This window comes from Lepidothrix coronata, unplaced genomic scaffold (genome assembly GCF_001604755.1).
Source record: "Lepidothrix coronata isolate B3197 unplaced genomic scaffold, Lepidothrix_coronata-1.0 Scaffold128, whole genome shotgun sequence".
NCBI lineage: Eukaryota > Metazoa > Chordata > Aves > Passeriformes > Pipridae > Lepidothrix > Lepidothrix coronata.
In genome coordinates this window covers 1,221,207-1,245,935 of record NW_016690308.1, presented here as the reverse complement: position 1 = coordinate 1,245,935, position 24,729 = coordinate 1,221,207, and the positions used below count along the sequence as shown (strand labels likewise).

Sequence of the window (24,729 nt, the reverse complement as noted above, 5' to 3'; positions counted from 1 at the left end):
ATTTAGGGATATGGGACATTTTCCTGGCTGTTAATGCCCCTTTTTATTTGATCTGATCTCTGATCAGAATAATCCTTAGGAGTTAACTCTACAGAGAAGCAATTGACCTGAACAGTGCTTTGCAATCTGGTTTGGAGGAGAACCTTTTTTTGTTCCAATACAAATCCAATCTTCCATTCTACCCTCTCTAGGTCAGCCACAAATGCCTTCCTTTCTACTACAGCTCAACTAGGAGAGACCCAAATGTATTTTGCTTGCTCCAGCTGGTTGACTAGTTTCTCTGATAGCCCTGAAACAGAATTTAAGAGGAAGCTTGTTCATTTTCCTAAACTATTTGTATATTCTAAATGAATAAAATATTCATTTAGCTGTGAGCAAAAACCTTCTAAACACTAAATATTTTTTGTCATTTCTGTGTTTAAAAGGGCTGCCACTGAGCTTGTCTTAAAATGGTTCAAGTGCCATTTGTGAGTGAACAGAATCTAGCATTTTCAGCTTTCTCGCTCCCAAGGGACTTGTCTTATCAGAGGCACTTAGTGCTCCGAGGGAAGGGAGAGCAGCGGCTGTTTCCTGGGATGTGCTGCCTGCCTGGCACACCAGGGGTGTCAGATGGACCTCATCTCACTTTCTGCTGAAGAAAATGCACTGCCCAGTGATATTTATTATTTGATGTAGACAGAATTAATGGCAGTGTTGGCTGCACCCAGTTTCAAAAGGGTCCAGCATCCTGCAGTAAATGGCATAAAGAGACAGAGAGTGATGTGTAAGCCAATGTTTTAGAAACTGGGATCCATTAATTAAAGCAAACCCTCCATCCTGAAGAGTGTTTCAATAGATCATCACAAATGGTATTCTGAGATGACCAATAAAGGGTTGGCAATGTTCCATGGCTCAGGATCTGGCCACCTGTTCCTCCAGAGAGTTGTCAGTTCATTACAGGAGTATTTTGATGCCTTCTGTTAAAGTTTTGGAAGGTGCAGAGATGACCTTCCTGTCTTTTGCTGCCTTTTGCTTTGTTCTGTCAGAGGTGTACAAATCTGTGACAGGCTTAGATAGCATCTTGGCCAAGGACGTGTCCCTGTGGTCTGGGGAGTGATTTCTTTGCCAATAAAGGACACTGTGAGGTTGGTTGGGGGAGTAATCAAAGCTGAATATGGTTATAAAGATGGATTTCTCTTCTTGATGAAGAAGAAAACCCAGATCCCTTCCATCCCTCAGCTCCTACTGGGAAAGTTTGCATTGCTCTGCCAGCACTTGCTCACGTGATGCCCTCTCAAAATATCTATTATCTTTTTTTTTGATGGTGATACTTTTGTTAGCTATACTTTGTGCTCAGACACTGTTATCTTCCCAGTGAGGTCTTCATAATAAATGAAAAAGTCAGTCAAGTCATCCCCCTTTTCCTACTGCAGATGGGAAAACTTAAGCCCAGAGAAATAATGTGACTTTTGTACAGCTACAAAGTGGAGTTGTGGTTAAGAGGGGAACAGTGCTGTAATGGTGCAGCAGAGACTCCAGACCTTGAAAATGCATCTGCTGCTCTGTGCTGCCTTCCCCCATGTATTTGATACTGATGCAGACGCAGCCTCAGTTATCTGAAACTTCTGCTGTTGAAAACAGAACCTTTTTCTCCCTTCAGATCACATCCAGAACGTCTGCGGTTATCTGAACCCTCCGATATCCCCTGTGTACCCTCAACATCTCACTAATGCACCCAAAACGGCGCTTAATTACCTGTCGGTGCCGCTGCCCCCGCCAGAGTTGATGTGGCAGGTTGCTGCAGTCGGGTAATCGAATCCTGCGATGCCTGAAGCATTTTTGGCACGGAGCCCGCAGCCAGGGAGAAACCCGCCGCCTGCCTTCTCCCGCCTTACCTACCGCTCCTGCCATCCCCTCGCAGTGCCGCGATGGGAGGCAGGAACACACCCAGCCCTGGTCCCCATCTGTTGCAGCACCGGCTCCAGTAGCAGAGCCCGAGATGTTTAAATGCGCCTGCCTTTAGGGAAAAGCTTTGAATGCAGTTCTTCGATGGACGTTTCCAGCCAGACTGCAGGATTTTTCAGAGCTGTAAGTCGGAACGGGGCTCGATTGTCTCTGGTTTTCTCTGGATCTGATTATTTTTATTATGATTTTTAAAATGTATTTATCGTGGCGGGGGAAATAGATTTTGCATTCATTTAGGTGGATGCCCGAGTGCACTGCAGGACTCTGCCGAGAGGCAGGAATTCTTCAGGCTGTGTAAGAAATGCGTGGTCCTTGGATATTTTGGGTTTTTTCATCATGTTTTGTCTCTTTTGCATGCATGGCTGGCACAGGGCTGTTGTCCTGTTTTTAGAGCATTTAATTACAATAGATACTCCAAGGCTGAACAAAATGTTCTTTTATCTACTTAAAGAATGCAGTTTGGGGTTGGGGTTGGGGTTTTTTTCCCTTGTATAACTTTTCCTTAATGTTTTGGAAAGAGAAATTATCATTGGGGTGGGGTGGGGGGGATGTTCATTTAATTTCAGCCTAAAACCATCTGGTCTCTGCATCCTGCAATGCCTGGTTTCTCCTACTGCTCATCTCAGAGCAGCCTGAACTGCTGAGCAACTAATTGCTGTGGCTAGTCACTTCAATCCCCAAATCACAGGGTTTGCTTATTGATTTTAATGTGATATTCGATATTTGATGAGGTTTGCCAGGATAAAGAGGTGTATTACAGGCTTTGTGTGTCCCTCTTGCATTTTTCCCTCTTCACTGCCAGAATTAATGCTGAACACATGCAATTTGCACCGCAGTTAATGGACCTGTGAGATAATGAATGTCCAAAAAGGATGAAGCTGGTTCTTTCCTGGGGATCGGAGCCTGAAGGGTTTAGAGATGCTCCGTTAGTGGGGTGATGGGAGGGGTTTGGTGAATAGCAACTGAAATTCAATCCGGCATAAGATGCAGGGGATTTTGCCAGCATCCTGTGTGTGTTTTGCTTGTTGGTCGCTGTGTTATAGGTGCGGTTACAGGCTGCAGGAGGGATGCGGGTTCTGCCTTTGGGGAAGAGATTTCACCCTCGGCTCCATCCCTCACATGGGCTGAAGAGTCGTGAGTTCGGGAGAGGCTGAAAAGCAGAGGCGGCGCTGACTTTGAGCAGCCCTGGGAGGTGTGAGAAAACTAAAGTTGCTGCAGTTGGGAGTCTGGGGGGCAGGATTATCTGTTGGAAGAGTGAATGATGGGCAGGAGGATGAAACGGATCCTGCTGACATGGGGCCAACCCTCATTTCAAAGGGGGGCAGTCGGAAACCCAGCAAAAGACTCTGCTGCATTTCAGTTTAATCCATTTTTATTACTGGGAGTGGAATACAAATATATTTATTTTTTGAAAATGCCCTAGTTTGAAATAAACAAAAAGCCCCCCATCCCCCCCAAAATCCACCCCATCTATCTGTACAAGGATGCTTGACACTCATTAAGATGAAATTAAAAGAATTAAAAGCAAAATTGCTGCAAATCTTTAAAAGCAAAACACAGAGTTGATGGAAATCACCTGTAACTACTTTGCTTCAGGCAGCAAAGAGCCACTGGTTTTCCATCAGGAGGAGAAAATCCTCCTGTCATTTCAGCTTGTTTGGCCACCCAAGTAGGTCCAGTGACAAGCTGATTTTAAGACAAGAAACGTTTAATCATCTCAAATTTAAAATAAATGGTAGTTAGAAACTGTAAGAGCTTGTTACCATGTTTGTATGCACATGTTATACAATTATATATGTTGCCATATGCATTTTCCTATATGAAAGCATGTTTTATATGTGTGTAAAAAAACTGATGCCCTGTGAGTTGAGCTGTAGCACATCTACATCTGGGAGGACACAGTCACCAGTGAAGTCTGTTTCTGTTTCTCACTGTAGGTGCCAGTGCCTCTGCTCTTAGAACTGATATATATTTTGATAAAGTTGTCCTTTTGCTCTGATGTAAGAGACATTTTTCTAATAGGTATTTAATGACTTCTAGTGCCTGATTGCAATTCTAAGTCCAATTTCCATTCCTAATAGAGCTCAAAATAAATGTTAACAAAACTTGGATTTAAATGCATACTAATAGTTGTACAGCTGTTCAATACATATAGATAGAAATTAACGTTCTTGATGAGAAAAAACTAACTTGTATTTTTTTAGGGCCGTATTACTTCCATGAACTTAATTTTTGGTAGTAAGGAAAAAATAAAAAAAATGTTCCTCTCAATCAAAATGTCCTGCTTGTGGATTTAATTCATCTTGAGGGGGGAAAAAAAATTGGATTGGTCATTTTTTTGCTTAATTTTGTTTCCAGCTTGGGTGCTCGTTATTTTTTTGGGAGGCTTTTGGTGATGCTCCTTGGCAGGGTGAGTGTCTGTGCCAGGCTGAGAGCTGTGGGCAGGGGCTCTCCCTGAGCCTTGGCTTGGTAATTCCAGTGTGAGCTTTATTTTTTGGTGACAAATGGGTTTGGACTGTCTGCCACAAGGCTTGAAGCAACAGCCAGTTATGAAATGGTCTCTCCTGCGCCAGGCTCATACTCTGCCCATCTGTCACCGTGTCCGGGGTGTCCTGCTCACTTGGAAATGCTTCCCACACTCTCCGAGCAAGATCAAATGCTGCTCAACACATTTTGATGCCCAAACTGTCAGCCAAATCAAATGCAGATTTGCCTGTTTCAGCCCACCGGTGTCTGCTGGGCTTCAAAACCACTTCATAGGGCAGAAGTTACATTTGGCAACCTGTATGTGTAGGTAACGAGGTTGAGTTTCCAGCTGGATTTCCCTGAGTTTGTGTTTGCTTGTCCTTTCTCCACATCGTGTTCAGAAAGGCCCATTGTAACACGGTGCTTAAATGGGCTTGTGAAGATTAAGATGGCTAAAATCAGAAGACTGTCACTAAAGGAGTCAGAAATTAGTATGGCGCATTTGAAAGCTTTTTTTTCCCCTGCACTGGATCTAAACTAGGAACAATTTCTGGGGGAAAAAAATAAATAGTGGATATTAATGAAAGCCATAGTCCTTGAAAGAAACCTGAAGTTTACTTGGGGAAATATCTTCCTTAAAATTTTAGTATTGCCTGTACAGTAATTAGAAAAAAACCTCGGTGTGTGTTATTTCTGTTCTTCCCTTTCCACATGAGGATTATTTCCAAACTGACCCACTGGGAAAACTTATTTTCAGTGATGGCTATTTCAAGTGTGAGTGAGTAATCCCTTTGTTATGTTCTTCTGTACGTCTCATTGTTCACAAGATTTTCCAGATGGGTAAATATTTTATCCATCTTTCTTCAGAGGTGGTCATTGGTGTCTTCCAATACCTTTTTCCAAGCAGAACTATGGTGCTTTTTGGAGCACATCCCTTGAAACAGCCTTAACAAGAGTGACCAGGGCTCAGTGTGAGGAGGTCTGGAAGTGCGAGATACACTATCCCTTGGACATTTCCCTTACATTATGCCAATTCTCTTCACAAATGCGCTTTTCTCACAGGTTGCAGAGCTGGCTTATTTTCTTAAAACTCAAATTCTAGTTGTTTCAGTTGGACACAGTGGTTCCTTCATTTCACTCCTGTCAAAGAGTTAACCCTGTTTTCAACACAGCAGCAAAGAAAATACCATTTTAGTAACCCCCGGGAACGCCAGCGGAGCTCAGGGCCTCACTGTGCTCCCCACCGTACGGATACCTGTGCTGTGTCTAGACTGCAAAGCAACGACGTGAGCGAAGCTGGGCTGGGATTAGCCCGGCTGAGTCCCGACAGCCGTACAACTCCGAGGGAGCGGAGCTGCGGGAGTATTTACTCAGCCTCCTGCGGGGATGTCGCAGCCTCCGCTCCGCCGGGTGTTGTCATGGCTACGCCGCTCCCGCCGCTCCCCGGAGCCGGGAGAACGTGAGCTGGTGTAAACCACGCCGGCAGCTGCAGCCTACCCCGTAGTAAGGTGCATTCCCTTGTTTGGACAGTTTGCTCTCCGAACGGGGGGGGGGGGAAGGAAAATGAGTTATTTTATTCCCACTTTATAGGCAGTAAAGAGGGAGAGGTAAGATGGGGGGTTCGTTTATCCTGTGTTGGATCCTCCGAAGTTTGAGGAAGTTGTTCAGCCTCTCCCGTACCCGGGAAATGAGATTAGCTCAGCTGGTTAGAGAATGGTGCTCATAACACCAGGGTCTGGGGGTTTGATCCCCATGTGGGCCATTCACTTAAGAGTTGGTCTCAATTATCCCTGTGGGTCCCTTCCGACTCAGAATATTCTGTGAAATCTGTGAGATGGGACCAAATGGCCCACTGGAGATGCTGGCTTTTCCCTTCTCTCTGGACTGGACATAAATTGTGGGGTAGATGACTAGTGTTTCAGGTGGCTGAAGTTAAGTGAACGATATGTTATCCTTAATGCCTTCCCAGAGCTAATCTCAAAAAGCTGGAGCAGGCAATTAAAGTCTCATCACTTAAGTCCACTCGTGAAGCTATTCTGGACTGGATATGCAGTTTGCAAAGTGCTTTGGGCTCCCACAGGATGAACGATGTGTTGTGATTTATTAGTATTGCAAGGCACTGCTAACTGATAATCTAGTAATGGTTCCACATCTCTGCATTTCTTAGCTCAAAGCCAAGGGTGGTATCTAAAGGATACACAAGCTGGATTTGGGTAGAATACTGTACTATGAGTGTGATAAAGTTTTCTAGGTTATCTCTGAGAATTTGAGCTTTCTTCTGCCCTTCAGGGCTTTTTATGTTGCCAGCTTCAGCAAAATGCCTCTTTAAATAAGGAGTTCAGAGGGTGATGAATGAAGACATCCATTCTTTTGGGAAAAGAAAAAAAGTAGTCTAGCCTATGAAATAAAGCATATTGTATATATTGGTCTCTTTTTACACATGCTTCTTAAAGTGTAAGAAAAACTACGGCAAATTGACTATCAACTGCATAGACGTGAAATTGTTGTCTTAGGCTACAGAAAGATGCAGGAAAATGTGTCAGGAAAGCATCAAGAGGAGAATCTTTCCTCACTGTGGACTCCATGTGTTGTCTCCTTTGACCTCCCATTCAGGTCTTCATCACACCAAGCACAGAGCCATCCTGTTCATCCTTTCCTTGCCTAATTTCCTGTTTGCTTCCACTTTTTTTTTTTTTCCCTTTCTTTTTTACTTGAGGGACTACTTGATCAGAGCAGGTCCCTCACTTGCCTGGCTTTCCATCTCTAATTGTTAAGATTATTCATGGTTATTAACTGACAAGAATGTAAAGAGGAGGCAACAGGCAGCTGTCTTCCTAAATGCAGTGAACTGGAAAAAATAGTTGCAGTTCAAGTATTTATGGCAGAGATTTTCCGCCTGGTGCGAATGTCACGTTTTTTTCTTCATATACATGCAAGGGAGAACCCTGTGAGTTCTTCTCAGATAAGGCCATCAGCTGGGGTTTTTCAGCTCTGATTTTGTTTTGTTTTCCTCTTCCTTGAGGAAATGATTTTTGAAGATATTTGGCTTACAGAGCGTGGGGAAAACCGTAAATAAATACAAACCACAGTGACTTTTAAAGTAGCTCAAGTGTAGAGAGGATTTAGTAAGCCTCAGTATGATCCTGGTTTTGAATCCCCTTCAGATTGCTCCTGTGCTGCAGCATCTCAGATGTTTTCATTACATTATGTCAAAATCATCTTTTGTTTCCTGTGGCTGAAGTTGTGTTTTATAGCAAATGAGAGCTTTTCCCTCCAAACACATTGGGATCCCGTGTCTCGTTTATGTAGGGCAATCTTATAAGTATTGGAAAGCAATCTGGTTGGCACCGAGTCTGTGCCATCTGAAGGGGAATATTTGCAGGCTCCTGCAGTCCTTACCTTGGTTGTTTCTTAATTCCCTCATCACTCATCTGACCAAATTTTCCAGGACTGAGGTAGGTTATCTTCTGCTTTTACCTTGTGTTTCTTAACTTTGGGTGCTTCTGGAACTAAATGCCTCACCAGAGAAAGGTTGTCTTTGGCTGAGCACCTTGGGATAGCACTTCATGATGGGTTTGTATGTGGATCGTGGCTGTGTCACAAGGAACATTAAGAATTTTGTTTTCCTCCCTGGGTTGCTTTCTCTGCTGTTCCCTCACTTTCTCTCTTTCCCTCACTTTCTCTCTTTCTCCTTTTTTTTTTTTTAATGGCATTTTGTTATTTGCACGTTTGCTGGGTTGTCCATCTGCTGTTGTAGTAAACATGCTGCCAGTCAGTGTGCTGTGTGGTTCATGGTGTGAAGGAGCTGACAAACCAGGCTGTGCAAGTGTGTGTGGGGTTCCTATTCTGGCTTTGTCAGAGAGCCTCTCATGATGGTCTGTGACTTACTGGTGAGGTGGACAGCATCATCACAGCATTTCCATACAGCCCTGAGCTCTCTGGACAATCGGAACAGGATGGGGCTCCAGGCAGAAGGGGTTGCATCCCACCCCAGGCTGCCTGTGCTCTGCTCATCTGCAAAGACTGAATCACCAACAAGACATGGTGGTGGTTCCTGGCAGGAGAGCACAAGGCTTGAGAGAAAACTTCATTTTTTCTGTGAACAGCGTAGGAATGTGTTCTGGTGATTTAAGTCTGAGACTGAGAACAACGCAAAAAACAATCTGTGGTCTCTTGGCAGTTTTTGTTGATGGATCTTGTCTACAGCCTCAGAAGGAAAAAAGGTGAATTTGTTGTAGACTGCTGGAGATTAATACCTGTCAGGATCAGTCAGGAAGTTCAAAATTGAAGAAGGGTGTGCTGCAGGCTGCTGGTATCCCACAATCAGGATAACTCAGGAAGAACAGCTCAGAAGACAGCTGTTTTCAAGGAAATATCAAGGACTTACTGGTTTCAGGGCTCTCTTTATCCCCTTCCCCTTGAAATTCTTAGTTTTAGCAAGTTCTGACCAAGTGATGGCAATCCAAGCTGGGTGACTTGTGGGTGAGAACAAGGGAGAAGTGACTTCAGTAGCTCTTTAGGACCTTGTCTGGTTTTTGTCACAGCTGAAAGAAATGCCTTTAAATTGCATATACTCTGGTTTTCTTATGCCAAGTTTTCACATGTGAGGTTTTTATGTAGGACCCTGAATAATCACCTGATGGATGGGGATTTTCACACCTCAGTTAGATTTTGGCCAGCCATTGCTCCCTAACTTTTTAGATTAACACCTCTTTGGAACAGAATATTTCCCATTTTTTCCAGGCGCTTCATTTTGGGGTGATTTACCCTCTCTTATTTCAAATCTGATGCTGTATCTACCTTGACACCAAAGTGCACACAGCTGGTCCTGCACAGTCACCCAGTAAGTCCTGGCCTGTGCTGTCTCTGGCATCTTCATGCTGCAGACAAAATCATAGAGTCATTATGGTTGGAAATGACCTCTAAGGTCATTGAGTCCACCTTTAACCTGACATCTTCACCATTTCTCCTTGTCCTGTTTTTTGGGAGAAGATACCAACCCCCATCTACAACCTCCTTTCAGGTTGGAAGAGGGATAAGGTTACCACGTGAGCCTCCTTTTTCCCAGGCTAAACACCCCCAGCTCCCTCAGCCAACTCTCATCAAACTTGTGTTCCAGACCTTCACTGGCTTCACTGCCCTTCTCTGGACACTCTCCAGCACCTCAGTGTCTTTCTTGCTATGGGGGACCCAAAACTAAACACAGGATTCGCAGTATGGCCTCATCAGCCAAGTCTCCCTGTCTCATTTCTACCATCTCAAACTCTCCAGACCCACTCAATTGTTCTTTTATACTATAAATACCCTTAAAAGTACTAGCAAACAAACAAACTGGAACAGCCTTGTGCAGTGCAAAGCTGGCTTGCACAAATCCAACCAGCCCTGTACATCTGTTACTGCCCACTCCCATTGAGTCATACAGAGACTTAGTCACCAGCATCCTCAGTCTCACAGTACGACTTATATCTCTTGTCTCCAAAACACATGCTGCAGTCTGCATGGCATGGGGGAGTGAGGAGAGCAAAGCAGTGAGCAGCCTACTCCCAAAGGAATAAAGCAGCGTGGCAAGCCTTATTATACTTTACTATGACTGGTATATCAAAACAAAAGGACAGAAATTCCTGTGTATGTCAGTTTTGAATCTTTTCTTGTGCAATAATTGAGTGATTTGTTATAAACCCCCCAAGGCTTATAGATAGCACTGCTACCAAAGAAAAGGACAAATTTCTATTCAAGCAGAGCTACCAAGCTATGCCCTCTATTCCACAGAGATCAGACTTTGGATTCTGCTCACAGGTTATTAGCATATGTAGCATATTTGCTATTCAGAGTTTTACATAGGCTTGTAATAGGTACGAATCCAAGGTTGATCTAAAAAAAATCTGCTGGTGTGCAGAGTGCAATGAAGGAAACTGTTCACAGCCAATGTTAATAAAAATCCTGACCTTCTTTGTCCTTGGTAGGATAGTTGAAGTGCTCATAGCTCAGTAACATTAGCAGAGAAGGAGACTCAGAGAGCCCTGTTAAGGTGTGGTGCTGAGGAGTGCAGTTTTTAGCAATTTTTTTGTCAGCACTCAGCTTAATTTCTCTATATGTTGTTTTCTTCATTTATTTTATTAAAGTAGCTGTCTCCCCTTACTGAAAAGCCGTCTTAGTAAAGTGTCACCTTCTGCTTGAGTTATGTTGTAAAAAGAAACTGTAATGTCTGGCAGGCATTTCACATCTTTAAATTTGGTGCAATCCTAGCACATATATAGAACTGAGTGAAGCAGAAAAATAACATCTCAGAGGTGACACCGTCAGGATTCAGGACTGCATGATGCTACCCACGCTGGGACTCTGAAATTGCTTATAGCTGAGGAACCCAGCCTTTCACCAGAGATGGGCTCTGGGGCTACCAGGAAGCTCTTCTGACCTGAGTCACCTCAGCAACATGGTGCAAGAGTTGACAATATTCACGGGCACCCACCACCATGGGCACAGATTTCACATCACCCTGTTGTTCATGGTCATGCCTTGTGTTTGAATGGACGTTTCCAAAGGATGGCAGCAGGGAGCTGGTTGTGAAATACTCTTTTGATACCCAGCCACTGTTGAGCAAGGCCACAGGAAGGTCCTACTTCCACCCAAAATATGCTGGAAATCGGTCTCTGGCCTGGCAGTCACAGTATGCCCCAGAGTACCTTGCTGGCCCCTTGGCTTCAGATGTTGTGTAGAAAATTTATCAGCCTGGCTGCCAAAGTAGCCTTGTAGCAAAACAATAGTAAAACAGGACTCTTGTTTATCCTGTGTTTTTTACTGGATTCAAGGCTTTAGTGGTCTGTTATTTAAGTCTGCAGCCTCTGCAGCAGAATTGCTGGAAGCTCTTTTCTGACACCAAGGTCTCCAACTGCAGCGGCCTCCAGACCAGAGTGTCTGGGCAAGCCTTTTTGGCAGGAATTCTCCCTGTAAGAATTCCAGGGAATTCTCCCTGTAAGTAAGGAAAGGAACAGTGAAACTGACTGGAAAAGGTGAAAAATGGCTTGGCTACCAGATCTTGTTCCTGTTGCTATTTGGCTGTGCTGTGCCAGCCAGTGTATTTGCTTTCTGCATCCTCAAATGTGGTTTTCCTTCCTATTTTCCAAAACAGTTCTGAGAAAAGCTTCTTTGTTTTTCCAGGGTATCAAAGAACAAGAATTTTATTTTCCCTTCTTTTCACACCATCCCAACTATTCTGATATAAGGGATGTCAAAGGAAAAAGATCTGGATTTAAGAAGGATCACCCTCTAGATGTACAGGTGACCCAGGCTAGAATCACCCTAGAGTTAGTCTCACCTTTGGTGGAGAAATTAGTGTGGAGGATCTGTAACCTTCCAGATATCTGCTGTTCCTCCAGAGGAAATTGGGAAAGAAGTGGTAGAGAAGGTGACTGCAAATGCAGACAGAATAATCCTGACTTGCACTGGGAAATCACCTGTTGAATAGGTGTTGTGGGAGATTTCCTTCTCCAGGAGGGAGCCTGACTGGCTGCAGAAGCACTGAGCCCTGGTTCTGCTGTGTCACAGCTCTGCTGTCCTCCAGAAAAATCTTTGCTATCCCTGGGGCCGTATTCTTCAGCAAATGTAACAGGAGCTGCCATGACAACCTCTTGTAAATAAAAGTGGATTGAAAACAAAATAAATCTGCAGCGGCTTTGTGGCTGTAAAGTGAATCTAAACTGCTCGAGAGGTCATTTTTTGTAGCTGGAGTGGCAGGAGTGGTGTCTGGCTGTCAGGTGGTGCCGAGCGATGAAAGGGCTGACTGGGGAGCACAAGCGTGGCAGGAAAGCTGACAAAACTTTGCAAAGCAGACTTTTCATACTGTTAATTTCAGGTTAACAGCACCAAGAGCTGCCTTTGCTCCTTACGAGGGTGATCACAGACTGTGGTCTCTGCAGAAGTTGTCTATCCAAGGATATAGTGCAGGAGTGATGGACACAGGGTGTGATGCCGTTTGTTCTTCAGCCAGGGCTCTGCAGTCTGAAGGATTCTTCCTCATACCAGGACGCCACTGGTTGCCTTTGCTGAAAGTTTTAAAGGTCTCTCCAGAACCATGTGGTTGTCCAGGGTGCTTATTCCAAGTGCAGCACAGCAGAGCTGGAGAGCAAGACAGCTGTCTAAGAACAGTTTCAATTCCCGGTTAAGGGCAGAGGGAGCCTTCAGTGTGTATCTGCTGGCGTAAGATCAGAGCAGTCAGATCTGTGACAAGGGCAAGGGCTGCACCACTGGCCTGTCAAGAGTTCTGTGGTGTTTTGCAACACTTTTGGAGCAGTTTCTATTTTTATTTTTTTTACGAGTTACTGTATCATCAACTGCATCATCACATGTGCTTCTGGATGACGAGGAATGTAAGAAACAAATTGATATCTGTCTATATTCTGCAGAGATATGTGTAAAGGGAGAATAAGCACCTAATATTTCCTTGCTTCACCAACAGCTTGGAATTGAGACAGCACTATTTAAAGCCTGGCACTTGATATATGTATTTTTTCCTTCTGTAAATGGATACCTTCACATATAGAATCCCGTGAAGAACTGAAAGATGAAAAAATTGTCAGGTAGCAGCTACAATTACAGACTTTATCACAGGACTAAAAGTACAACTATTGTCCAATTTGAAACATTCTGCAGCCCTGTATTAACAAAGAAAGATCTCATGCTGCCCAGAAAGCTCTGGCTCCAGTTATTTCTGCTTACAAGTAAGGGTCTGTTCTGGATGTGGAGACAGATGAAGTTAGCATACCTCCATGATACCTGAGAGTTACAAATTAGAATAGAGTCATCAGATGGGTTTCATGATACTTTTAGACTTTAGAATGTACATATATATATATATATATATGTATGTGTGATTTTATGCTTGGAATTGTGACTGAGAACTGAAATTTAGCTCCTAGAAAAATAGTTGTACCTACCTACCCCCTGCTGGGTTTAAAGGTTTCTACTCAAAAAAAGAACTTATGGTTTTGTTCGTCTCAGTTCCAGATTTTCTGAACAGCTTTTTTGGCCCTGATTACAAGATATATGTCCCCTTAAACCCAGTTTCTTCCATCCAGTCTCCAGCCTTCCCAAACAGCCAGTTTTCTCCCTGGAAGCTACACTAAATAGTAATATAGGGATGCTAATACATGGAGCTCCAAGGAGGTTATTTGCTTGATTTATTCCATGGAAAATGACTTAGCATACATCAGATTCCAGCTTCTGCACTACCGAAGATGGGTAGAGGAAAATGTTGGTAAATCCTTTGGCTAAATTAAAGTAAACACAAGGGGATATGTTTTTGTGTAACTTTCCATTAGGCTCTTTAGCTTCTTCACAGAGATTCTTCACTTAAGTCCTTCAGTAACTTAAGAAGTAATAATAATAATAATAATAATGATAAGCTGTTTATTGACAGTGTTTATAAATGCTATTTATGGCTGGATAGTTTTTATATGGAGTAAGTAATTTTAATCCTAAATAATTATGAGAATAAGCAAATTAATACAGAAGTTTTTCTGTAAGGTCCTGTAGTGCCTGGTTCAGCCTCAGTCAAATTTTGATAAGAGTGAAAATCTAAACCAAAAAAATTGCCTCTTCTTTTGGTTTTGAGGTGTTTCCCTATGTTTTTAGTTGCAAACAAAGGTGATGTGAAATACAGATGTCAAAGAATGGCGATGAGGGTGATCTTATGTAGTTGAGCCGTTGTAGATAGTCCCTATTGAATGTGCATGGATAAAGCTGGGAACAGATGAATTTGTCATGAATACTTTGGTTTGGGGCCTAATGATTTCAGGCCAGCTTGGCCAAGCCTGGCTGCTGCATTTTTTTTTCCTTTTCAACTTGGCATGAATTACTCCCATGTGTTTCAGTTCCAGTAATTCAATATTTTGTTCCTTATTTTTGTTGTTCAATTATGTAACCAGAATATTTTTGAACACTTGTAAGGATTATGCCTAAGTTATACACATTTTTTGAGAATATTTTGGATTTAGTATGATTACACAATGGGATGTGATTAGACCTGGGGCTGCTCTGAGTTCTGAAGACAAGCAAGCCCTGAAGACTTCCTGGACGGTGCTAATTTTTAATTAAGCTCTATTTGATCACAAATTAGGTTTACGTGAAATTGCTATTTATTTATGTTTTGAACTCTTTTAAGTGCACGCAGATGTGGTGGTAAAGAAGCACTGAATCATTACATGGAAAGGGTGATGCCTTCCATGTGGGAGGTTCTGTGTTGGGAAGGTATTCCTGACATTTAGAAGATGATTTAGGACCCAAGACTCAGTTCTTCAGCACACAGCATTGGGCAACCTCATGCTTTTGGTCACAGAATTGCTCATTATCTACTTTTCTGATCAAACAGACGCTAAACTTGACACTAACATAATTTCCTTATGCATGTAGAAAGGAGCTCTAAAAACCCTGTGGCTGGAACATGAAGCAGCATAAACAGAACAGACGGCAGGAGGTGGAATATAATTGCAGTTTGTTTTTGTTAGTTAAAGATGAGCATGTGTGCTTTTCTTATGGCTTTATTGTCTTTAGTCCTGCAGAATTGGCTGCTCCTCTCTCACTTGTGCAAGTAAATTGGTTATTTCCTCCCCAAGCACCGTGGCACAGTTTTCTCCCTCTTTGTTATATATGTTACGTATTTCTCGGAACATCAGTGTATTCTCATTCGGGTTGTGTTTGTTGCTATAAATACTCTTTAAGATCATACATCCCACTAAAGACAAGGCAGGCATTTGCTGAGCAAGTGGCTGTATTTAAACTGCAATTTCCTAACAATTTTTCTGTGGCATTTGGGTACCGCCCCTTGAAAGTTTTAACGCAGGACTTTTTCCTTCGGCTGCAGGTGGGTTTTGATGATGATGTAGTGCAAGCACTGCTAAGGGCTCCCTGTTCACTTGTAACTCACATCTGCCATTGGCTTCAGCCACGGAGAGCAATCAGGGTCTGTGTTATTGCTTGCCAGCAATTGCTGTGGGTAAAGCAGTGGGCACTTTGGAAATAGATCCCTGGGCTACGGTCATGGGATGCTCTGATGGAAGGAAGAAGACATGAATAAAGGACATCAGTTTTTCTTCTCTGTCCTTGCAGGATCTCAGCTCATTTGCCATGCCATTCTTGGACGGTGATGTGGAGAGCGCAGACAAAAATGCTTCTCGCAAGGTAGGATATATCCAAAGCTTCACCTTCGCTGTAGTGGTTGAATCCCTTGGTGGTAAACTCAATTTATTAGGCTTAAAAAGTCCTGGAATGTTCATCTTCCCTGCCATACCATCAACCTGTTGCGAGTGATGCACTAAATCAAATATAGTGACTTTTGCGGACCTTGCCATGGCAGTGCTTTTGAGTATAACCTGTAAAGGATGAGAACTGCTGGTGGTATTGTAAATACTGCAGATGTTGTGTGTAACACTGTTGTAAATCAATGAAGTGATGTTGCATAACTGTATTCTCAGGAATATAGTTAGCTAACAAAGTTTATGGTGTCGCCACAGAAATACAGTGCCCAAATAAGTATCTGTGGCAGGTTTTCCTGCAATTGCCTCCTGGTGGTTACTCTCTGTCTACTGAGGCTTTAAGTGCTCAGTGTCCTTGATCTATCTGTCCTTGGCATTGGCAAAATGAGCTGCCTTAATTTGCTGAAGCTGTAGTGGTAGAGTCTTCCCGTAAACAAGGTGGAAAGTTTTCTCCTCGATGTGGGATTAACTCAAGGTTATCCATCTGGAGGCATTGATTTGTTTCTCTGATGGTCTGTTATTAAATTAAGCCAATACAGTCACGGAGTTTGCTTTCTTTAAAAATCATCAGGGGAGCATATTCAATGGATGACATTAGGGATGGTTATACAGTGCCTACACAATCTCCAAAGCAATAAAAAACTGTGGGTGGGATCAGTCATCTCCAGGTCACAGCCTCCTCATTTTCACAAAGCGTTGAAGTACAAGCTGGTCTGCTAAATGTGAGCCTCCTACCACCCTGGCAAAGAGGGATACACCTCCAAACAGTACACAACCCCAAAAGCTGATCTTTAGATACACAGCAGGCCATTTGGACTTGTCACAGTATTTACAAGGCTATGGACCTCCATAGGGACTAAACCTGCTGCAGGCTTATTTGTCAAAGAGTCTGCAGTTATAATTCAAGGCAGGAGAAGCAATAAATACTTCCTCGGTGAAGCTGATCTGCATCTAGAACAATAATAACTGAGCTCTGTTGACTCGTGTTGACAGCAGGAGTTTCTTTTCCTTTGCACCTCTCAGCAAAGGACAGATGTTCAAAACATTTCTGCAATCCATCAGTAATTGAATGTGTTTACAACACTGGCCTTGTTCTTTTCTGTGTTGGACCTTTTAAGACTGACATAGGAGTCGCTGATGCAGGGGGACTCTCATAGATGCCAGGGAAATTAAAATATGCAGTGTTACCAAAAGGTGCCTGTTTCAAGGGTTTGAATAAAATGAACAATGTGACGTTTTTGGAAGGGGAAGTCATGCTGGAAGAAAGCAGGGGTTTCTAGCTGAAAGTTGATTTTTTCCATTTATCACCTCCTTTTCACAAAGAAAGGTGAGAAAGCTGCATGAAGCTCAGTTGTGAGGAAAAAATGTGCCAAAGCTAATCATGCTTACGTGCAGTATTACATGGTATTGTTTAATGACTTCCACTCTACCATTTCTGAATCCCATGTTTTTCTTCTCACTGGCCTTAGGAGTTTACTTTGATGATTGCTTGTCTTGGGAGAACTGGAAGAATGTTTCAGTAGTTGCCTCTTTTTGTAGCTTCAGTAAATGCTGGTTTGTTTTTTTTCCCCCTACTTGGGTCAAATTCTGCTTATGGAACTGCAGTTAACTTTGGAATGACCATGCAATTGGGGCTTAACATCTGAAATTGCATTTTTAACTGACCTCTTCAATGGAGTGTGTAAGACCCAAGAGTTTTTTCTAACACTGTTCTTAGAGCTCTGTTGAACACGTGCAACAAAGTGGTGAGAAACAGTCTGGCAATGCCCAGATTTTTATAAGAAAGAGGTCATCTACTAAAATTCATTGCCACACATCTCATCCTATATATTGTTTTCCTCAATGTGAAGTATGGGATCTTTGCTGCTAGTGAATGATGAGTAGCATCAGACTGCAGTATTTATTTAATTCTAAATACAAGCTTGCCAGTCCCTACCGCTGATACATAAAAAAATCCCCAAGTTACTCTTCCCTTTCAAGTGAGAGGGTTTTTCTTAGTCCAAGTTTGAAATCACAGTATGGTGTGTAACTTTTGTCTATTAAAAGTCAGTATTTCATCAGTAGTGTGGCTTTTCCATTCACTTGTCATGCTGGAGACAGGCAATTCATCAGGGATTTCTCTCTTCCTGCACTTAACTCTTCTGTGGCCTGGGCTATAGATCAAGGTAGACAAGAGCCCATCTTTCTGATCTGCCATTAATTTAATCCTCCTGTTCTTTGTGAAAGGCTTTTAGAAACTGAATTAACATTTTTCACAGAGATCCTCAGCACTTTACCGTGCAAGTGTCTCTCAATCATTATCCTGTGACAACAATCCTCATTACACAGCTAGGAAATTCAAGTCTGGAATTATTTGTTCAGGTTCATATAGGAATTTTTTGGCAGTGGTGGCAATGTGACACACATTTGCTGAAGTTTAGCCTTAATCACTTCTCATTAATATGTCTACTGTTATAAATGATGTGTTCTTCTTTCCTTTATGGCTAATGGCAGGAAGAGGATAGGGATAGTTTTCACCCTTCTCTGTTGAAGATGGAGAATATAATACTGTGAAGAATCTTGTGTAAAAGTTTTTGGCATTGTGTGATGGAGAAAGGTGCCTGTGGCAGGGCAGGTATTTTGGCTTTTGTTATGGGAAGAGGGGAAGTTTAGAGAACTAGAAAATCACGAGTGATGGGGAACATCATTCAGAAATAATTCTGGCACAGTATGGCAAGTCAGCAGTCAGGGATGAGTGCCTCTCTGTACCTAAATTGTTCTATCAATTTTAGAGGTCTTAACACCTTGAATGCTTAAAGATCTTTCATCCTAAATGTAGGTTAAAGGACAAGGTGTGGAAATTACAGGAAAATGAGAGCCATTGCTTTCAGCTTAATGCTCAGGGTTGTGAATGATTAGAAAGAAGAAAATGACAGAAGAAGAAACTTGTCCACAGGGGAACCAGCTAGAAAATTATAGATGGAGGAGGGAGGAGGAGGAAGAAAAGAAGTTTGAAGAATAATATTGATCCATTCCTTTATGGAAATGACAGAATTGTCATAAAAATATAAACGAAAGCTTGGAAAAGAAGTGTGCATTAAAAATTCTTTTCTCTATGTGGGGAAAAAGCTGATGAGATGTTTATCTTAGATGGCAGAGGTGTCATTAATAACTTAAATGTCCAAAATGTTAAAGCAAGATATTTTAAAATTAAATCTAAGCAACCCTAATAAAATACTCTTTAATGAGTTGACAGAGTTTTCCTCTGCCTAGTGTTGATTTTGAATAAATCTTGGAGCAGAGATGAAGTTCCAAAAGACAACCAAAAAAGCAATCACTGTGTTGATATTTGTGATGTTTGCAATTAGGATAATGTGCAGGTTTGTCAAACATTAGTCCTGGGCAAAACATTGGAATAGTTCTTGTTGGATAGTTAATGATGCTGTTATAATAGACTCATTTGGACTGGAATTAATTGTGAATGGTTCTTATTGAACAAATCTGGGGGTTTAAATGGATTATAAATTCGTTTGAGAAATGTCTTAGTGTTGGTGTCATGTATATAGAAAAGTAGCACAAGTCATTTTGATTTACGAAATGGGAATGATACTGAATAAACATGGAGCCTATTAAATGAAAAACTTGGCTGCTAAAATAAATGGGGACTCACCAGTGGAAAATTTTGTTTCTAGGTAGACAAAACATTCTGTTGCTATACTATATCATACTTTATCAGTGACTTGAAAGATAGAAGACTCATTACTGATAAAATTTGTAGTTCATACAAAAAATGAGAGGGGGGAGACAGTGGTAGATTTGAGCAAGAAAGTCTCTGATGCAGAATTACCTGAATCCCTTAAAACACATTTTGCAAACTAGCAGCCCACCTCAATTTGGCCAACTTGGGATCAGTTACACTCAGGCACAAATAATGCAGATTTTTTTTTATAAAAGGCTTTTATAAAGCCTTGGTTATATTTTGAAAAATAGCTGTAGGTGGTCAGCTATACACAAACTCAGGATGTGACTTGATGGTTAAAGGATTAATTTGGGTTCTGGACGTATGATCAGATCAGACTTTGTCGGAGAAGTGACTCCAATATTGAAGGACTCCAAGTAGTGTTTTCTCCTGCTGCTTGTCCCTGGACTGGTTTTGTTTGTCCAGCGACTCATAGGAATGGCACAAGCAACCCCTGGAACAGGAAGGAGAAGAAAAAAAAAGCCATTTTCAGCCTCCCTTTCGCTGGATAATGAATCTCCTTTTGATTTATTTTTTTCACAGTATTTAATTGTCCGTTTCTTTATGAGCAGCAAGGATAGGGAGCGTGTCCTGGGTAGTACCACAGCCTTGGCAGAGGGCACCTGCAGTGGGATCAGGGAGCCTCAGGGCAAGGGCATGTAGGACAACCACTGCACTGTCATGTGTGTGGCTCCTCCCCATACACTACTTTAAAATAAAGGCAGGTAGGGGTTAGGAAGTGGACAGGGAGCCGGCACTGCTTTCACCTTTCCTGACTCCTGCTTCTGCCTTTGAGCAGCCCTGCTCGCTGCTGGAAGCCTTCCCCTGACCGTGTGTACAGCAATGCAGAGCTCCCAGAGCCTGCCAGTGCAGCCAGCCAGCCTCATCCCATTGTACTGTAATTTGGGAAAGTGTCACTGTACTTTAGTTTTGGGAAGTGACATCTCTGACGCTGTAAAATACGATGTCATCTCAATTGTTACTGCTCATGCGGAACCAAGGGAACTGGTGGTGCTGAATGTGACCACATGGTGCCTGGGAGAGTAAGTCCTTCATTACCTTTCAGCCTAATGAAGTCAGCTCTTGTGCCTCTGTGAGCTCTTTTATTCCAGCAGAATGAGAGAATCATCCAATTAACTTTATCAAAGGGCTTTTTTATTGAGATTCAGTGGAAGGGCAGGAAACAAGTGTAGACATCTATGTGGTGTATCGTCTCTAATTTTGTTTACTGTCCCTGTCAAGGATGGTGGGAGGTAATTCCTTTTCTGTTACTTGTCTTTCAAAAAAAATTTTAAGTGAGGAGGCAAAATAAAGGTCAAATAACTTTTTTGTTGTAAAAGCAAACAAAACTCAAATGCTCCATAAATGTTCTCACTGCTCGGATTTGAAGAAGAAAGGAATGGAGCTCAGGAGCATTTAATAACTTTCACTTAAGTTCAGAAGGATTTTTAAAAGCTGTTTAGCTTGAGCCCATTTGTATTCCAGACAGATTATTTTTTTCAGCCTATTCTGAAGAATGAAACTAAATTCACCAAAAACTGAAAAAGAGTCAGAGATTTTTCAGGGAGAGCATCCTCTGGGAAAGGCTGTGTGCCCAAACAAGGACCTGTTGCTGGAGCACCCTGGCAGGGCAGCAGAGGAGATGGCTGGGAAGAGGTGCTGTGGCAGGGTCATGGGTTTCCCCGACTCTGACACAGCCTCTGCCTATCCGTGGTCAGGGTCTTCTCAGCAGAGCTAGTTCATTTTTCTGGGCACGTTGCTTTGGCAGGACACTTCTCTTCCCTGCAGTTAAGTGGTCTTTAAATTTTAGATCGGGGCCAGAAATGTCTTCTTAGAGAGGACTTCATTTGGCAAAAAGGGGGGGATCAGATTTTCAAAGGCAAGCATGGGAAAGAAAATAACAATGTTGGGAAAATTTCTGCCTGTGGCAGGACTGAGATGGGTGGTGTGAGGATGACGAGAGACTAGTTTGTGGTGAAGTATGAATAGTTTGGCATCTTGGCCCATTGCATTGGGGATTATCATATTGTAGTGATTTAATGCAGTACCTCTCAATTTTCTTGTAAAGTAGGATGAAGAATTGCAAGTCAGGTAAGAAAACAGATGAAAGAAAAGATTGCAGGCTGGTATTGAAAAGATGACTGTTGGGTGGAGAGACAGAACTGATGGAGTTACCTGGGTCTTTGCTAGTGAGGCCAAGACAAAAATTAGAAGCATTGTAATCAAATTTGTTGGATGCAAAGAGAGGTGGTTTTTTCATCATAGGGAAGGACTTCATACAGGAAGACCTGAATGACCTTCAGGACCCTCATTCTTAACAGCATGAGGTTATGTTAACTAGGGCAATAAGTAAAAGAGGTCAGGGAGTGTTCTCTTGGCCTGAAAACCAAGGGCTTGGGCACAGTTAAACTCTTGCACCCAATAGAGCAGGGTGGCCACATGCAGCCTGGGACTGTCCCTGGCTTGTGCTCTCTCTGAGTGGCACCTGAGGAGTGCTTACAGCATAGAGTAAATCCCAGTCAGATGGTGGGTGAGCAGGGAAGCCACGTGGACCACTGCTCAATGGTTCAAGCCTCTGTCCAGCTGTTTCATTCACTGCTATGGGGTAGTCTGGCACTGGTAGTTATTTATATTGGGAATTTGTCATCCTGGAGTTTGTCTGTTGAAAACAGAGTTGGGAGTCTCTTGGTCCATCATCACAGCATGACTCTGAGCCACTAATGTGGGTAGCTAGGAGAAAGGAAGAAGAGATTAGGAAGAGGGAAAGATTCCACCATCCAGGTGAAAGGACAGGGGCAGCTTTCAGTGTTATTTCTTGCAGTGAAATCTTCCAGAGCTGCTTGATGTGGCACAAGTGCCACACTATCACTTCACGTTTTGTTCAAAAAATTGAATGCTATGTCTGCCAGATGCCAAGCACTGTAAGACATTTATTTTCAACAATGGACACTTTTGAATGTGTTTTAGAAACCTGCCTATGATCATTCAGTGTGTACAACAGAGCAAAGTCTCTCCCTGGTCCCCAGCTGCGGATCCTTTTGTGCTCCAAAGCATGAAAACTGGTAGCATCTTAGAGCGTTTTAGGAGATATTTACTCAGTGCTGTGTAAGGTAACTGGTTTAGCCTTGGAGAGCACATCTGATGTAGCTGCTCAGTTGCTTCACCTCCCCAGGGAGCACAGTGCTGTAGGCTGAGGGTAGGGCTACATTGGCACTACTGACAGGCTGCTGATTAAGCCCCATTCCAGCTGCACTGTTCTCTGCAGACATAAGATCAGGAGCTGACATTTCTTTCCAACATAAGTTTTAAGGTTTAAGGAGTTTAAGCTGGGCATGGAGCTCCAAGATCCCATATATGCTTTGCACAAAGCCAGGTAATGTTTTGTTGCTGGTTGGTTGTTTTGTTGTGTTTTTTTTAGTTAGGTGAATAGTCGTAGTACTTAGAGGAATTTTTCAATTTGTTTGATTGGACCTTATTTGTTTACTGATTTGTGTTGTACTTGCATTGTGGGTTTGGAGTCCTTATCTCCAACAGATCAGTCTGTTCAGGATCAAATGAGTCGTTTTGCCATGTGCATTTATATTGGTTTTTAAGTGTGTTTCTTATTTCTGCCCAGTGTCACTTTACTGCTTCTCCTGGACCAACACAAAGTGATTCACAACGTGAGAAACCAGGGGTGTAATACTTCTATTTTGCTGCTACAGCTCGGCTGGGGGCATAGTTATCTTTCCAAAGCACTTGTGGGAGTTTTCTGCCCACTTGCTTGTCATAGCTTCAGGAAACAAGTCCAAAAAGCATGAAGAACAGGCTGACAATCCATCTAGCTGCGTAACGTGCCTCTGGCATCACTGCCATTTGTCACACCCGGTCTGCATGGGATGGTGGGGTCTATTATACAGCAGAGATTCTTCTGCATTCCCAGCTGAAGCATGAAAATGAACATTGCCTTGTGACTTTCTGATACACTGTGATAACTGTTGTTGCTGCTGATTTCACTCATGGAAGCGCCTTTTAAAACTCTCAATCGTCTTTTAAAACTCACAATCCATTAGCCACAAATGATATTCCAAGAAAGCAATCCTGCTGTAATTCCCCGAGCAAAATCACAGGTATTTATCCACTTTGATGGTGGGTGTAACCTGCGTGTAATTAACATGTGCAGCAGCTGGGGAAGAATTCAATGTGGTAATTTCCTTTAATTTAGTAGCATGCACATGTGTATTCAGCAACGTGCCCCTGGTGCTCTGACAATTAGTTAATTCATCTGCTTGGCACGATGGAGAGAAGGCAACTGGTTGTGATTGCGGTAAATAAATAAAAGCATCCCACTGCTTCAGCTCAGAATTGGAGAACAATTTGCTTTTGTGTCTGATTTGTGCATACAAGGCAATACTGACGTTTTTGACAAATTGTTGCTTGACATTTTACGTCTCTAGAATTGCTGTAGTGTGTAAGGACACCACGCTCTTTTTAAAGTGTCTCCTATCAGTGTGTCATTTTAACCAAAAAAGCATGCAAAAAAGATAACATGAAATATTAAGGGTAGAACCAGAATGTCGTCCTCCTCTTGGCTTCACAAATGTCATGGCTTGTCACTTTAGGAAAAATTACAATGAATTTACCATCCTGGAAACAGTCCTAAACTACAGCAGCAGCAGTGGCAGATTTGTTTTATGATTAAAATAAGCTTCAAAATGTTCTTACTCCCCACTTCCAGGCAGTAGGTTTGGCAGCAGACCTGTTTAAATTACAATGCAAGAGGAGGTGCCATCGAGCTACTTGGTTGTTTCCTGGACTGTGCAGTTGTGAAGAGAACAAAGTATAAGTAGTCTCAGATGATTTACAGATTATATTTTAGTAAAGTTAATGAGCTTTTATGAAAAAGCTATCACTTTGGGACTATTTTCCCCATGACAAAAGTGCAGTTTGTTTATTAATTTCCTATAGTGTGGTTCTTATTCCAGGTCTCAGTTGAGGGACTGTGCCCTGTTATTCTTGATAAATACTCACCAGGAGACAGTCTGTGTGCTGAAGGACTTAGAGTAGGAGTAGAGGAGATACAGCCCTCATGCCAGAAGGGATGTGTGATGAAATGAATTTTCAAGATTGCACATAGAATTCGTGACAGAGCTTGGAGGCAATCTTGAGGCTCAGGACACTGCATGAGTATGAAACACTACTTTTTTTTCTCTTATGGAAACTGTCCAGAGTCTGTTGTTGCTTTTGGTACCTATTGCTTCAGTTAAAATTGATTTATCTTTTTCCAAAAGTGTCCCCTTAAGGGCAACTATTCCCCTAATTCATCTGCAATGGACAGGTTTATTTTTCAGATATTTTTGTCCACACTGCCAA

General features: G+C 42.5%; 1 protein-coding gene across 4 annotated transcripts in view; it reads left to right on the top strand.

Annotated features, from left to right (window-relative positions):
* The window catches only part of PRKAG2 (protein kinase AMP-activated non-catalytic subunit gamma 2), a 211,285-nt gene that overhangs the window by 50,542 nt on the left and 136,014 nt on the right, over positions 1-24,729 (top strand). For 2 of the 4 annotated variants that reach the window (XM_017826516.1, XM_017826518.1), the window contains exon 2: positions 15,514-15,585. In XM_017826516.1, coding sequence (XP_017682005.1) covers positions 15,514-15,585 — 72 coding nt within the window. Of the gene's footprint in view, positions 1-1,833; positions 2,068-15,513; positions 15,586-24,729 lie in introns of those variants that run through there. The other 2 variants (XM_017826517.1, XM_017826520.1) reach the window with 2 other exon arrangements.